This window comes from Phalacrocorax carbo, chromosome 17 (assembly GCF_963921805.1).
Source record: "Phalacrocorax carbo chromosome 17, bPhaCar2.1, whole genome shotgun sequence".
Lineage (NCBI taxonomy): Eukaryota > Metazoa > Chordata > Aves > Suliformes > Phalacrocoracidae > Phalacrocorax > Phalacrocorax carbo.
Window position 1 is genome coordinate 735,637 of NC_087529.1, and position 16,414 is coordinate 752,050.

A 16,414-nucleotide genomic window follows, 5' to 3' on the forward strand; every position below is an offset into this window, starting at 1 on the left:
TGCAGCCATAAAAGACAGATCCTTTAGAAACTAGGATTCATTAGCAGAAGCTCAGAGAAGTACTTACTTAGAATATGTTAGATTTATTTCTAGCACAAACAGGTTAAGGGAGGTTTATCCACACTTAAGGCAGGACGAGAGACTAGTTAAGTTTCACAGTATTTTCTTAATCAGTAGACCTTTATTTTTTAAAGTTTGATGAGTTAGCCTCAATCCAGTTGTGGGTTGATGGGGTGGATTGTTAAATAATAAAACAGTCAGTAAACAGTGTGACCATTTTACAAAATCACCGTTTTGGAGTTTAGTTTGAAGTGTTTTAATGAGGTCTGGGAACCACTATGTCACTCGCCTTAAAATATGCTTCTTGGACACTGATGAATATTGCATATATCTCAGCTTTGCATGCATCTCATGTCTTTCAGACTACAGGTTGAGTAATAGATGACATCTCAGGTTCTCCTGTAGCCATATTTTAATGCAAACAGAGATACTTAGTAATGTTTCCTACCTATTTGTTCACTGTTTAACCTAGTTCTGAGATTCTTTGAAATGGAAGGTACGTACCGTACTGTTTACCTTTTAGATTATATTGTTATTTATTATTATTGATTAGAGAAATTTCTTGTTTGTGGCTCCCTTATTCTTCTTTTACCACTCAAAATAAGTAGAGGTATTAGCTGCAATAATTCTGAAACAGTAGATATGCAGTATTGTCCAGGAACCAATCCATTATGGTATTTTTAATTTACTGAAGACTTCCTACCTCTGATCTTCACTTGTGAGTGAATAATCAACTGATTTCTTAAACCGTGGAAAAGTTGTTTTAAAAATCGTAATCATTTTCATTACAAAATATTTGAGTAGAATGGTGCCATTTACAACACAAGTTTCAGGCCAGAGAGGAAGGTACCCAACACCCAGAATGATTAAAAAATCCAGAACACAACTTTGCAAACAAATATATGTTTAATTGCATTGTAAAATGGATTTATAGTTGTTAAATATATTATTTTACTGTATAATTTATCGTTCTTCCAGTTCCTTTAGCAGTTCGTCAAAGTGAGTAATGTACCATTTAGCTTTCTCCTTCACTTGCTTTCTGATTACGTTTCCTCCAAATCCAATGAAGCAGTCCTGGCAAAACAGAAAGAATGGGCCAATACATTATTGCAGTCCCATGTAAGGAATGGAGTGTCTCAGCAATCATGTTTGTTTTTAATATTGGATTTCAAAATTATGGTATTCCTCCTTGCCTCTTCCCGATTCACTTTGCATGTCCATTTTTCAAATTTATTAACAAGAACTTCATTAACATCTAATTTTTCACTACTTCAGTTATTAGAGTTTTGTTCCAATAGGGAAGTTGTGGCTTAGTGCATCGTAACTTCATGATTGTTCAGATCCCAGATTTTGCTGGAAGTCTGATGTAAATGTGACACAACATAAGCCCTTACTATTGAAGAATGAGTTAACACTCAAACATGCATGCAGCATCTCACATTTACGCCTATGCTGTTTATCTTAACTCTGTTTGCCTCATTTGGTAGATACAAAAGGTAAACATTAACCAGGTCTTCAATCATTAACCAGGAACAATCATCATTTCTACATCTTAGAAAACCTTCTGCAGTGAAAGTGCAGTGTTTAAAATTTCCAGTGCTTCTTTCTTCCCTTCAGGTAGAAAGCACTCAGCAAATACTAAGCTGCTTTGGTCACCCACGTATTTAACAGTAAGGGACCAGCTGTCATAACTCACATCAGCAGTAGCTCTCGGAGCTTGTTCCTGTGCATTTCCATGCACTGGGATATCTGTCCCTCAGTGTTGGCGAAGAAGGGATATTGGGGTACTTTTTATGAGAGAAAGGCACTAAAGGGGAGATGGAATTATGATCTCTCCTCTGTGAAAATGCCATCTATAAAAGTTGTCTTTCTATTAATTTTTTAAATTATTCCACCCTGTCAGGGCTGATATCTTCAAAGGTGTCATCACTGTACAGTGAGATGAACCATCTTGCTAGGCCAGTATCAGGTAAATGTGCACCAGATCTGTGACAGGCCTTCGTGCTAAGCACCATTAATCTGTGTTAGAACCAGGATCTTGACAGGGTAAACTTCCGCACAGAAGGAAGCACTTAATTGTGGCGACATAGAGGAGAAAGGCAGATGTAATATCAGCTTGATTTGAGACAGGTCACAAGACTGTTACACAGTTCTGCTGGGCCAGACAGCACCCTGGCTTAGAGGGTGACACCCTTACTGACATTGTCTGAACTTAGAGATACCAACCATTGCCTGATACAAGCTTTCTAGAGGAAAACTACCTACATGCCTCTCTTTTAGGCTATGGGAAGTGCTGAAGATCTTCCCTGAAGTCCTATAAAGAAATCAGAATGCATTTCCCACCCCCACCAAAGGATTTGCTCAAAAGGACTTTAGAACTCCAGTTCTTTAATACTTACAGCAGGGGGACAGGCTTCCATGTCTGTAGCTCCATCTCCAATCATAACTACTTTCTTAAAGTGGAACTGTTCCTTCAGATGAGTAATAACCTTTCCTTTCCCCCCTGATTCAGCTGTTGGTTGTGTTTCATCAAATCCTGCATATTCTCCTAGAACACAGTGGAAGGACAAATTAGACATAGCATTTTCATGTAAATTAAGGAAGATATATGTCTGTTGTCATTACTTCAGAAACAGCTCATCATATGCAGTCCTGTAAGCCTCACAGTATCAGCATCCCAAAAAAGTAATTAGAAGGTAAGCATAAAAACTAGGGTTTACCCAAGTCTTCAGTGGGGATATTTTCAAAGAGCTGAAATGCTAAGACAAAAGTAGAAACCCTGTATGGGTGGTGTTACAAATCCCATTTCCAATCATTCTGGTGTAAACATTTCAAAAGCAGCATCCAGTATGATGTATAGACAGTGTATGAAACAGTAAGAAACAACCTCGCTAACTACAGTTCTGCTTGATTACACTAGCTTAAAGTCCAGAGCAGCTCTGCTTAAGTACATAGGTCTGCATACATACCTCAAAGTCACTGAAAATGAAGTTTGCCTCTGAAAGCAGGTAAGCGTAATGAACTCTTTTAACTTGAAGGAACAAGAGAAAATGAAACTCTGCTGTCAGCAGCGGTAACATGTTTTACCTCTGGCACAGTTTGGAATTAAAAAGTAACTACAGCTCTATTTCATATGGCTGGAAAATTACCTGAACTCATGTTTTTGGTAAGGTCTTGCAGTTTTCCTACTTGGAGCTAGCTGAATTGGTAACAAGGTCACATAGGCTGGACAGTATCTGTAGCCCCATATCTGACAGTTTGAACCAAAAAAGTGGCATTAATTAGCAGAGAAAAAAAGACTTTAAGGGAATCTCACCATTAAAGTAAAACTTCAGCCTGTTGGCAAAGACGTTTGCTGTTGGAATGTTCAGCTGCGAGGCCACGTGCTCCACGATGCTCTGAAACCCCCCAGAGACCAGGAAGACCTGGACCCCTCGCTGATGAAGCCTGCTCACCAGCTCCCTGAGAAGAAAGAGCAGTCACCACGTGTGAGTGCCTGGCAGCATCTAGGGATAACAAAGTTAAAATACATCTTTCCTAAACAAGGCAGCCCATACTTTGTGTTATTCCAGTTTCATTAGGATGTGTGCTGCTTTCCAGCTCCATCCACCTCCGCTGCCCAGAGCTTTTCTTTCTTTCCCATGCAAGTCTGGGCATACACCCTGCTTGAAAAGAGCTGAACAAAACCATTGTGTCCGGAGACAAACGGGTACTTAAGTTGCTCAGAAACAAGCACTCCTAGAAACATTTTCTTTACACTATCACACTGTTCACATGAGTTCCCTTGAACATACAAAAGCAGATCCAGTTCAGATTTTTGCTGAAGTGAAATAAAACAACATGAAGAAAATTATAATGCAGAAAAAAGTAGGGAATATGGGGGAGATAAAGCCACTGCGCCAAAATGCAAAAGTGGGCTGGAAAGTGTGCAAAGTGCAAACATTTTCATCTCAGAGTTGGTTCCCCAGATGCTGGCCACCGATGCCATCTTTAGAGAGCACCAGCTACAGAAAAGGAACTGAAAAAAGTAGGAGTTTTTGGACCCAGTTAATGTCAACAGGGCTTGAAGGCAGTTTTACAGGGTTTGGCTCTAGAAGCAGGAAGATCAGCATGCAGCAACGCTGAGCTGGAGCAGTGGTAGCAGTAACAGCAGAAATGCTAAGCACTAAAAAGCAAAGTGGAGACTTAAAGCAGGCTACACAGAAAAGGAGGAAGAAAGGGAATGAATGAAAAGGAAAATCATGTGATTCTAAACAAGGAAACAATGTTCTCTTTGTAATTACATCTAGCTATGCCTTCTACAGAAAAAGCTGAGCATGTACTTTATTTCAGGGAGAAAATACAAGCACAATATCGTCTGAAACTACTGTATGTGCTAAAAATACTTTAGACTTCAAGCTATGGCCAAATTTTGTAGTAAAGAAATTATTTTCAATTGTTTGAAACAATCCAAATAGGGGGGAAGAAAAAAAAAGCAAAAAAAACCCCCACAACTTTGCAGTTAAAATAATAATTAATGTTTATTGCAAACCTAAAGATGAATTAATATACACATATATATGTATTTCCCCTTTATGATTTTTAATACGTTTTCAGGGACTCCAGTACAGAATGGGTAGCTCTGAACAATGGATCCCCTAAGCTGAGTCCAGGGGTGTGACTGCACACAGAAGTGTAAGGGAGGGGTAACATAACTGCAGAATAGACCAAGCCGGTGGTTCATACTGGTTATTAAATCTCTTCCCAGTTCCATCACCCATCAAAAAACAGATGTGATTGAACAGATTCTTTTCCATGCCCGTTTAATAATCGAGCCAGAATTTGAGCTTACCAGCCAAAATGCCAATTAACACCTAAGACTGTTTTCTTTTGACATGGACGTTCAGCCACCTGACAGGGACTCAGACCACTATAAGCTCCTGGCATAAGCTTTGTACACTACAACATGGAAGTGGAGTAGGAAGGCAATCTAAACCAGCTCTGTGGTCTTACAGCCTCACAACTGTCACAGAATTTTGTTGATTTATGCCATGTGTGGAAGCCTTTTTTGTTAGATCATTTGGAATTCTTACCTTATTCCCGGTGTTAGCTGAGGTGGGTTGTCAGATATTAGTTTTTGCACTTGCTCATAGGAGGGACGTATGAGGCCTAGTCGTGCTGTTAAAGCTGCTTTGAACGTCACAGTGCCACCCATTGCTCTGCGGGTCCTAAATTGTGATCCAAAGAAAACAAATCAGTGACACTTAACAAGTTGAGGCTTCTTGTGAGAACAGTTGAATGGTAAGGAACAAGGTAAAGAGTCCATAGGTTCTAGGTTATACCGTATCTATGTTGTAAAGAAGATTGGTACACTGAAACGATTGGCAGCAACCACTGGTAAAAGATCTCCACAGATCGGAGCTCTCACGAGAACCAGTGAGGCAAAGGAAAACTGCTTCATTCCCTCTGTGAGTGCATCTGAGCCAGTGGGACCAGTGTTCCTAAACTGCAGCTCAGGTGCCATTCTCCGAAATTAACAGAACTTTCCCTACAAGCTTCAGTGGAAACATCAGCCTCAGAGAAGTGTGAAGGAAGTTGTCCCCTCTCTTTTGTCTCATAATAAGCTTTGCTGGTGCTTAGCCAGGTTTAATGATGAGGCCTGACCTTAGTCTATCAAAGAAGTTTACATTAGAGAATTTATGTCAGTTTTGTTGAGTGGCTTCACAGTTGCCACTCAAGAAGTAAGTTACTTCATTATGCATTAAGTCCACTTATTATTCCTAAAATCCTTTTAAAACTGTAATAATCTCCTATGACAGAGTAGAATCAATCCCTATAGTAAATTCATTGTCACAGATTAACCTTATCCATGCTTATTTTTTACTAGTATTCCTATGAAGTAAAGAGCAAATATACATACATCTCTGCAACGGCATCTCCGACTCCACAGAACTTCGCAAGCTCATCTATGCCTTCTTCCCTGATGACTGTGCTGTCCACATCAAAGCATACTGCATCAGCATTGCGGAAGATTTCTTTCATCTCCAAGAGGGATGCCATCCTTTTAGGAACCTTCTTACTGTGAGGGAATAAGATAAAGTCTCTCTCTGAGTGACAGTACTGCACTCCGTCTTGAGCCATTGGTGCAACTGATCTGGTTCTTGCAAGTAGGGACGAGCACAGCCTGGTAGCCAGCTTTTATCAAAGAGTGTGAGCAGTGGTGGAGGTCTGGCACGGTTGCTGATTCGCTCTCTGCTACTGATGTTCAATTTACGTTACAGGTGGGCTGTGGAGCTCTGCTCAGCTGCTGATTTGCTCTCTGCAGGCTCGGCCCATTGATGTTCAAATGGGGTTCAAGGTTGTAATACTTGGCATTTGCTGAACCATCAGACTGCCAACTGCTGTGTGGGACTTGCAGTTCCCTGTCTCATCTTGCCCTCAGAGCTCAAATGGATCTTGATTTCTCATCAGACCCAGTCTAATGTGTCAAATTAGTTGCTCCAGGAGATAGTAACACCCAGACCTGAAGGACTTGCTTGATCACAGTAGAGATAACTATCTTAAACCTATTAGTGAGTGGCTGTCCCTAAATCATGAAGGTTTAGGTCATTTTCTATGTCCTGATTAATATAAACTAAATATTCGCATCATCTATGAATGCAGAGACTATTTGGCCATTAGCATTGGGAATTAGTCTTTTATAAAACCCAACAAAGTCTTGGTCTTTGGGAACTTCACTCAACACCTTAAGATATCACAACATCATGACACAACTTTTTCCATTACAATTCCTGACAAAAGTTTATTCCCTTTTATATCTGTCCACTTAAAAGTGCCTCTGAGTGCTACTTCTTCTGCAGATCAGAAGCACAAGGTGTTAATCCGGTATTTTCTACCCTACCTGCCTCGTGCTTCACCCTTTCATAAGGGAAATCAGTGTGGACTTCACTATTTACTAATCTGTACATTTAGACACAAATACAGCTTTCTATCTATCTCGCTTCCCAGATTTTTGTAAAAGCTTTTGTTTGGTTCCCTCCTTTAATCTCCTAGACTTCCCACAGCACACGTCTTGTGTAATTGGTCTGGGTAGCAGGTTCTCTCTTTTTCTGGGATAGGGGAAAAAATATAATCAAACAGCACGTTATATACCTTCATTGTGTTATATTCCTTCATCTTTTGTTTTCCTCTCACTAAGCTAATTTATTTTTCTCCTATATATCATGTGAATTTTGATGGTGAGAGATCTTACACACACAAGTTCCCACAAAACATTTATTTTTTTGCCCTTTTGGACAAACCTTGCAACTGCAGATAAAAAAGACATCCAGTGAAGATGGAGATGGTGATCACTATGTACCTTGCTGTGGAAAAGTACAGGAGCTGATCAGTACTGATGTAGCTCACTGCCAGGCAGGAGTCATCCAGGGGTCACACATGGTAAGCACCAGTGCTCTCTCCTGAGGTGACTTCTGTGTGCTCACTGGGAGATCACAGTTGCATAGTTAGTGGTCAAAGCAGGAACAGGAACCTTTAGTTTTATTTCCACAACTAGCAACCATATGGCGAATATTGAGATACAAAATGCTTCATGAAAAATTACCATAATCACTGAAAAAATGTGTAGACCATACACACTCTCAACTTTTTTATGTTCATGTGTATAGAATAAAAGAATGTTCCAGTCCTTCGTTGAAAGGTCTATAAGTGAAGCCATCAAACCTAAGGGGTGAAACCCGTTGTGAACAGCCAAGAACCATATTTGTAAGAGATGATCTCTGTTTAACAGGTAGATATGAAATAGCAAGAAACAGAGAAAGCAAGTCATATTAGAGCCAAAGCCATCCAAAGGCTGCCATGAAACAATATTGTTTGAGAGGGTGGTTCTAGCTATTCTTGAGTTTTTTGGTGTGAGCACACTATAGTAGCCACAGTGGGTTCATGGCTTTTGTACAAGGCTGAGAAGGTGACACAGTAGCTTCCCCAGTGCTCATCTGCATCGCAGGTGTAAGAATGGGAGAGCAGGTATCACCCAGCCCATACTTCCCTTCTGTACATTCGGTTTAGGTGTGGGAAGGTAGGACAGAGCCTGGGCTCAACCTCCCAAGTGTGCCACAAAGCAGAGGTGAGTGGGCATGCAGTAAAGAGTTGATATTCCAGGAAAGGGCTTTTACAAACTTCACCTCTGGGAAGGGCGGAAACAAGGACTGAACCATAGTTTGGCAGGTCTCTGCTCTTGAGCATCAGAGCTGTTCCGTGCACAGACATACTATAGAACTCTGGTCTAGCCTTAGAAGTATCACTAAAGAATTATTTGTTGCAGACAGCAACAATATATTTTTCTGTAGACTTCACTGTACAAATAAGAAATACAGTCATATGCCATCAGCACGGCACATAAAAGAAACCTCTCTTTCTTAAGCGGCCACAGACATAAAAATGTTCCTCTGACAGAGACTGGATCTGAGCTAAGGCTTGGCAGTGGTGGACAGGTGACATGTGAATCCCAAGTTTACTTTGCATTAGCCTTGACTTGACATTGGCTCCACAGCACTGTGTTTGTATTTTCAGTGGAAGATTTTGATTTTCTGAGCAGGAGGGCTTTGACGTTAGGGTAGGCCTTGGCAGCCATTTGCTAGATATATTTGTGCAGTGGAATTAAAAAAAAATCCACTACATTTTTTAAACAGCATGGCATTAATTTTTTCCAGGCTACTGGAAATTATAATGTCTACCAAAAATTCAGCCATTTGTTGCCAATTTTAAAGATTTGCTCTACTGGACAAACTTCTTGCATCACTGTGGCATGACATTTGCGTCACTGTGTTCCAACACTGATTCCTTTTTATGCAAACCCATTGCCTCATGCTAACCTGAGGCTGCACTGCAACATTGCCACATTATGATGCAATGTCACTGTGTGGGGACACTGCACTGGATTGTGATTTCTTGGTGAGAACCTGAAATATATTTCTGGATGCATGTCTGCAAACTTTAATCTCTCCGAGAAGAATCTTATCACTGGAAACATACATCAGGAGCAGGAAGGAAGAGACATTAACTTTTCCTTCTCTCTGGTACCCACATTTCCCATACTCCTTTCCCTTCTGGATTCTCCATACAATGATGAGGGCACCGCTGTGGTGGAATTTGCACTTTGATGGACAAATAGACAAGTTAGAGGAAGAATTACAGATACCAGTTGTGGAGCCATGGTTGGAATTAACCCTGGCCTGTCTTTGTTCCGTGCAATAACTCTTTCGACAGAGTTTCAAGCTGTGATTTATAGTGCCTAAAAATGACAAGATGTGTTTTGAAATGCAGAAACCATCAGTAGTTCCTGACCTCCCTTGGCCTGTGACCTGCTAAAATCTTTCAACTTTCTGCTCTAGCTGGGCACTGAGTCCCGGAAAACATAGACCTGGTTTTGGCTAATGTATCATCACACACGTTGGAGAAATTGTGATGAACTGTGAAGTAGGGAAGCTCATGCAAGAGCAAAGAGGAGAACCTATGAAGGAAGCTTCAGCTATTGGAGGGAGTCTTGCTGGTGGGAAAAGCAAATTTTAGGAGTTAAAGGTGGTTCACTTGGAGTGAAATAAGGTTCTTCTGCCCTTGTTGGCAGAGCTCCAGGGGTCACCATCAGCTCCAGAGGCTGGCAAATGCTATTCCAAATGGTAACATGCCAATTTCAGTAACTTGTGAATTTTTTTCCCCAGCCCTAAACATAGATGAGGGTGTAAGGCAAGGCTATTAGTGATTGAGTAACAGGCAACAGGAGTAGGGGGAAATGCAAGCAGGAGAGGTTCTGCTCCTTCCCTTGAGTTCAAAATTTTCACTGGGCCATCCTGGCACATTGTTCACCAGGAAACTGCCTAGAAATCACCTCCAGGTAAGTGTGCATAGGAAATAAGGACAGACACAGTAGCTTTTCCACAGGTAGGTGTTGCTTGAAAACATGAGCAGAAAGAATTGAAGCTGTGTGAAACCTTTCTATGGACAAATCTCTAACAGCTACAGTAAGGGAACAGCAATTTTTTATTCCAGAGTGGTATAGGCCCCTACAGTTTGCAGAGATTAATTACTCTGAAATGCAGGGCATCTGATTGCTTAAATGCATCAATGTTTTAATGAGATGGTGAGAAAAAAGAAATTCCCATGAATAATGAGTTCTGTCTCCATATGAAAAACATGGGTAAAAAATCTCTGATCTTTCTGCCATTGAATTTCAGATAGGTGATCTCCTGTCTTATTATTTGCATGCTGGAAAAGCATCCGAGCAGCAAGTATTTCAACAGGTCTGATAATAAAATATTGTGGGGAAAAGCTGAGAAGAAGAAAACGGGGAAGAGAAGAAACAATGGGCAAAGTAACTAGAGAAGACATAAGAAAAGAGTGACAGAGGGACAGAGGTAAGGTGAAACTTGAGATAAAGATGGAGAAAAAGGAAATCACACAGGAAAACTGGAATTCTCATGCGATTTTCATTAGGCCATTTGGAAAAAAACCTGGCATTTCCACAAGAAATAGTTCTGTTTTGTAACAGAGAGGGTGGAGTCACAGAAGCAAGCACAGGAATTATGTAAGACCATATGTCAAAGGAAAACAACTGAAATCTTTTCTGTTTGCTGACCCTTCAAAGAAGGGCACTTGCCGCACTTGAAAAACTGAAACATCTGCAGTATCTGCTACATTTAATGCAAAAGGAACAAGGAAATGGTGCTCAGAACTCCAGGTGTTCTGGGGCTGGCATATTTTGATGAGATCTTGATGAGATCTCAAAATCCTCATCGTGACTAGACTTCACTTGTTATCATATTTCAGCTTTCAGAAGTGCTGCCACACTGCTATTTTGCATTACGTTCACTTATTGCTGTGAAAAAATGCGATTGAGTCTTAATGAAATATTACCTAAAATATCTTTTTAAACAGATCACTCAGGAATATCCTACTTTGTAAACAGTTTCTGGTGTTTCTGATTCTGATTAACTTTCCCATTTAACAAGGTGAGAGTGAGCACTTCACTAAGATACCCTTTGAGATACGTTCCTGCAGCAGAATAACATTACATGGAACATGCAGTGAGATTAACAGAAATGTACCCACATTAAACTGTTTCTGTTGTATTGAGGGGAAACTGCTGCTTAGAGTAAGGGATTTGGAGAAAATAGGTCTTGAAACTTTTCTCAGGACCTGTTCCCACTATAAGAGTGGTCCTGCTTGTAAGAACGATCACAGGAGTATTTCCATGGTACTAGTTTAAACAAATCACTTAATGTTCATTGTTTGTAGTCCTGTGTCTATAAAATGGGAATAATGGAGTGATACAGCTTTTCTATGCTGAGGTTTAATTCTTAGTATTAGCAATATGTTTTGAAAGGAAGGGGGATACATTTAGCAGATTAGTTAAATTTAAGCAAATTGTGACTTGTTTATATCCCTGCAAGTACTACTCTTTAAAAGTTCAACCCATCCATCAATAATCATGAGTTTCTGTGGTTTTCAGTGTAAGAATAGAAAGATTCAGTCCTTAACTTCACTAAGCTTGCTTCACACTTCCTGGTTTTGTGTTCAGTTTTTTAAAGGTAGTGACACAAACCTGTTTGCAAGTCAAGAGGTGAATTGCTTGTAGCTATACACTAATATCTGAACAGCAGTGCCTAACAGGGAATAAGCCCCTTTAAAAAGGTAGTTGAAAAGGGGCAGAAGGAACTTGGTGGATGTTGACATACACCTCCCAACCCTCCAATCCCCTTATGCCTGTCCTGACAAAATGATGATGCTTCCCCCCTGCATGATTGCATCATTCATTCATGCTGCTGTTATAAAACAGGCACCACACTGTCGCTGCATCTTGCAGGGCAGCACAGTCACAGCCCCAGCAGAAGATACTCTGCATTTTCAAGGCTAGACAAATACGGTCAGTGTTACGGATCTGATACGCCAAACGCCAACCCCTTCCAAACTGAGAGAAAAAAATGTTCCCACTGACTTACAGTATTGTACTGGCCGTGGCTGTTGCTGCTGCTGCAAACCTCTTGGCGGCACAAGAAAAGATGGGATCAGCTGAGACCTTCAGTCACATAAATACAACGGCACGGGCTGATCTGGAAGAAAGCCGCATTTTGTAAATCACTCTTTTATAATCTGCTGAGTAAGCCAGCCTGGATGGTTTTTTTAAATGGTTGCACACATGTAACCAGAGAAGTCCAGCTGTTCGCTGACAGGCGTAGGGAAGAGAGGTGTAACCTTGCCTACGTCGGGGGAGGAGCCGCTCGGGCCCAGTTTGGGGCGCTCCCAGCTTGGGTAGGCACGGCCTGGCAGGGAGCAGTCCCTGCACAAGATGATGGGGAGCTTGCTCGCCCGATAGCCAGCCTGTGCCACAGGCATCAAGAACAAGATGGGTCTCAGCAAAGCCGCCTCGCTCCCTGCAGAGTGCCAGTGAGGAGGTGAGGGACGAGAGCCAAGGAGGGGCTCTGACAAGCAGCAGTCAGGAGTTTCTCTTTGCGTTAAATCAGAGGCAAGGCAGGGACACTGTTTTGTGAGTTAAGATTGCAATACTGTATTTTGACTTAAGCTGTCACTCGGTGCATCCGTGTGCAATGTTACACACACACAAAAAATCAAATAAAAATTGATCAAAAGCTTTGAAGGCAAATTAAAACTTCTGCTTATGAGAAGGCTCTGTTTTGTTTCCCCAAATGCAATTTTGTCAAAAGCAACAGAAAAATTGCAAAACCTGTCTTTGCTCATGTTTTGGCATCCCACGGAAGAGCTTCCCTCAGGCATGACTGTGGACATTGGTTAGGAAACGGGAGGCTGCCAACCCAGAATATGAAGCTGGTTGTTTGGTTCAAGGTCAAGAAAGCCAGATTTAGCTGATTTAGCTTCTTTCATTTGCTTGTGATAGGAGTCTTGTGACTGCTGCCCGTCTTGAAAGACTGTTCTGCACCACTGGATGCACCAGTCACATTCCATGCGTGATCTCTTTTGCCATTCTGGCAGTATTACCCTTCAAAATGACATGCATTCATTAAAATCAATAGCCTTGTGTTTCTCTCCTCCCATGTCTTTCTCATGTTCTTTCAGAAGTTCTTAGTACATCACCATTTGTCAACACGAGCATCTGTTAGTAACTTCTTGTGTCAGGAGAGCCTGGTACCAAGCCCCTTCACTGCAAAACTAGTGACATGGTTCACTGTTTAGCATAGTCCTGTTTGTTAGTTTTATTGTAGCAGGACAGTTTTTTTTTTTAACAGATTCAGAAATAATTTCAGTGATTAAGGTGAAATGAAAACAGAGCTTGATAAAGATGAAAGGAAACTTCTTTTACTGAGAATCTCAGAGTGTTTTTTGCCAAGATAAGCAGTGCATGATTTGACTAAGAGAATTGCTGCTGAATTTTTCATGAAGCTAATTTATTTTATTTGGCTTAGTTTAACAGACAAATTGGTTGTAACTCAGTTAAATATTTTTATTCTAATCTGGTGTAATTTGTTGTAAAACCATTGATTTCCAAGGACAATTTAGGTCTAGTAAGCATCTACACTGTATTTTTACTATGCATTGAAAACAAATATGCAGAATAGTTCAATAACTACAGCTAAGACTGAAAAGTGTAGAAAAGCTTGTCCTGACATCTGAAAAATGCTGCAAAATGGGGATTTAATGTGAAAATGCCAATGAGAAATGTTACTATCCCATAAATACCTATCCTCAGACATGTGATCCAGGAAAGAAACACAGAGAGTTCTGCCTGGAAGCTTTAAGAGGATGTTGAGGGGTGAAAAGCACAGCTCACGTGGATGTGTGACTATCAACACAAGCACAGCAGCTAACTCTTGTACATGACTATGAAAATTCTCCATTTGGACAAAAAGCAGAGACCACCTACATGAAGGACTAGAATATCTCTGAAAATGGCTTTCCTCTTCCCCCCCCCCCCAAAAAAAAAAAACAACCCACCATCTAGAATTCCAACTAAATTTTCCCAGAAAAAGTGCTTTCTTACCTCACAGTAATAATTCCCCTCACAAACCTGAACCTGCTTGGGGAATAGCCTTACCACTGTCAGCAGCCAGCCCCACACAACACAGGTATTCAGGATGGATAATTCCTGCCTTTCCATGGGACATCACCCACAAGGGTCACAGAACAGAAGCAAGGAAAACAAAAAATACAACGTGCCTGCCGGTATGTGCGGGTTTGACAAGGCTGCCCTCTGCTGAGAACAGCCCCAAGAGAGGATCAAGGCAAAAAAAATTACAAGCCAGAGAAGCAAGAATAGCAAAATACTTGTATGTGGCCCGTTGGTTACAGAATCCAGGGCAGAGCAGGGGATTCAGGTGTTTCAACCAGGCACCTCAAATATTAGCACTGCAGTTTCTCAGGGCTGGGTTGGTGTGTTTTGTTTTGTTATGGCTTCATTAGGCTGGTAGCATCCCAACAAAAGTGAAGACTAAACATTAACAGAGCTCCAGAGCCAAGTATGAAATGCCAAGTGTAATTTCCTGCATTTTGCAATGTTTAATGTTTATTTCTAATCATTACAGTAACAGAACAGAAAGCCCAGACATTATACTAAAGAGTTAGCATTAAAATATTTCAGACATATGCACTGCTCAGCTAAACAAAAGGGCTCCAGACTTGTGTTCTATTACGTTTGAACACCAACTCTATCTAAAACGTTTAAAAGAAAGAAACCCAAGCATATTAGCAGCTGTCCCGTCCAGATCTGCCAAGTCAGACTGACAGGCAATGCATGGAGGTCCTCCTGCGCAGCATGGCATTTTGCCTGGAAACCTGAGATCCGTACTCAAAGCAGCAGAGCAAATTCCCAGCAGGTGTCAGAGCCTACTGCCAAAACTAGCGAGGCTGGTGAGTCTGCCCTGACACTTGACACACTGATTGTTTCAGTCAAGCTCCCCCAAAAAGCTTGTGCAACAAAATTGTACCTAACAAGGGGTTTAGACTTTACTACTGGAAGTGGCATTGCTTCTCAGCACCACTACAGCGGGTTGCTGAAGCCTGGCTTCCAGGGCAGCATCCAGGGCTCCCTGCTGCAAAGAGTGGGATGCAGCTGGGGAGGTTTATCCTGTGCCATCCTCGTGCCTGGTGGATGAGCACTGGGGGAGGCTGTCCTTCTCTGTACCAGATACTGGCAAAGTCCTGGCCTCGGGGCCAATTGTCCCTGTTTGCTGGGCGTTAGGACCTTCCAGAGCAGATCAGCTGCAGGAACACTGGTGACCCTAGGGAATGGCAGGGAGATGTGCCAGGGGAGGGTTAGGTTGGATATTAGGAAAAGATTCTTTCCCCGGAGGGTGGTGGAGCACTGGCACAGGCTCCCCAGGGAGGCAGTCATGGCACCAAGCCTGGCAATATTCAAGAAGCACTTGGACAAGGCCCTCAGAGCCATGGCGTGAATTTGGGGTTGTCCTGTGCAGGGACAGGAATTGGACTCAATGATCCTTGCAGGTCCCTTCCTACTCAGGATGTTCTATGATTATTCTATGAACACCAAAAACTGCTTGGCCCTCTGCAGCCACAGGGCATGATTATTCTGGGGGCGGGCACCTTCCTTACAAAATACTTGAAATAACAAGAGAGTTGTGTCACACCTGATATTGCCGGTTGCTCAGAAGTAGCAGGTGGGTGTTTGGGGGTACCAGCCCGGGTGGGACAATGTGGGAGCCAAACTCGGTGCAATCTGTGCCAGCGGTATGTGTAAGGTGCTCTGGCAGGAGCTCTCTTCTGAAGCTCCTCTCAAGGGAAACTGTCAATTGTCCTCCATTCAGGAGACCAAAGCTGGTAAGATGCAAACATTGTGCAGCCTCAGGGACTGGGCCCTGACAGGCCATGTAGGCCAAATACTTCCAGCACCCATCAAGGTTGCCTTGACTTCAACAGTATTTGTTTTTCTTCCACAGGCCTCATGGGCAAACTGCATGGCCTTGGGAGAGATCGTCCCACGTGCTTAGAAAGTCTTGTGAAGGCTGCAGGCCCAGGAAAGGCCTGGGCATGCAGGGCTGTGCTGTGGTGGCTGTGCAGGCCCCAGCGGCCCACGCAGCAGCTTCTGTATTAAGATGAGTTTTGATTAACCGCAGCTCTGAACTTCACCAAGAACCATCTTGATTATTAATCTAGTCCTCTTAACTATTAATTCCATGGATGTAATGTTAAATCGCCGGGTTTAATTATTTATTCTCACGGTTCTGCGAACCTGCAGGGGCGTCTCATCATGTGAGTTGGTGGGATTAACGACCGAGCGACCCCGCTCGTACAAAGGCCTCGTTCACATAGGCGTGGCCTGACCGCGCCGGGCGCCAGCGCCCCGCCGGCGGTCCCCTCAGAGGGCCGCTCCACTCAGGCGGCCGCG

The 16,414-nt window shown here is 42.2% G+C and overlaps 1 protein-coding gene across 2 annotated transcripts; it reads right to left on the reverse strand.

Annotated features, from left to right (window-relative positions):
• Positions 1 to 947: 947 nt before the first annotated feature.
• PSPH (phosphoserine phosphatase) lies at positions 948 to 12,237 on the reverse strand. Of its 2 annotated transcripts, XM_009511259.2 has the most exons (6): positions 12,036 to 12,237; positions 5,960 to 6,118; positions 5,133 to 5,267; positions 3,377 to 3,522; positions 2,460 to 2,608; positions 948 to 1,134 (listed from the first exon to the last, which is right to left on the reverse strand). In XM_009511259.2, exons 2-6 carry the CDS (start codon positions 6,097 to 6,099, stop codon positions 1,024 to 1,026), a joined length of 681 nt encoding a protein of 226 aa, XP_009509554.1. In that variant the 5' UTR covers positions 6,100 to 6,118; positions 12,036 to 12,237; the 3' UTR covers positions 948 to 1,023. The 2 variants fall into 2 exon arrangements, with proteins under 2 accessions (XP_009509554.1, XP_009509552.1); XM_009511257.2 differs by lacking the exon at positions 12,036 to 12,237 and having other exon boundaries at positions 5,960 to 6,222.
• Positions 12,238 to 16,414: the final 4,177 nt, after the last annotated feature.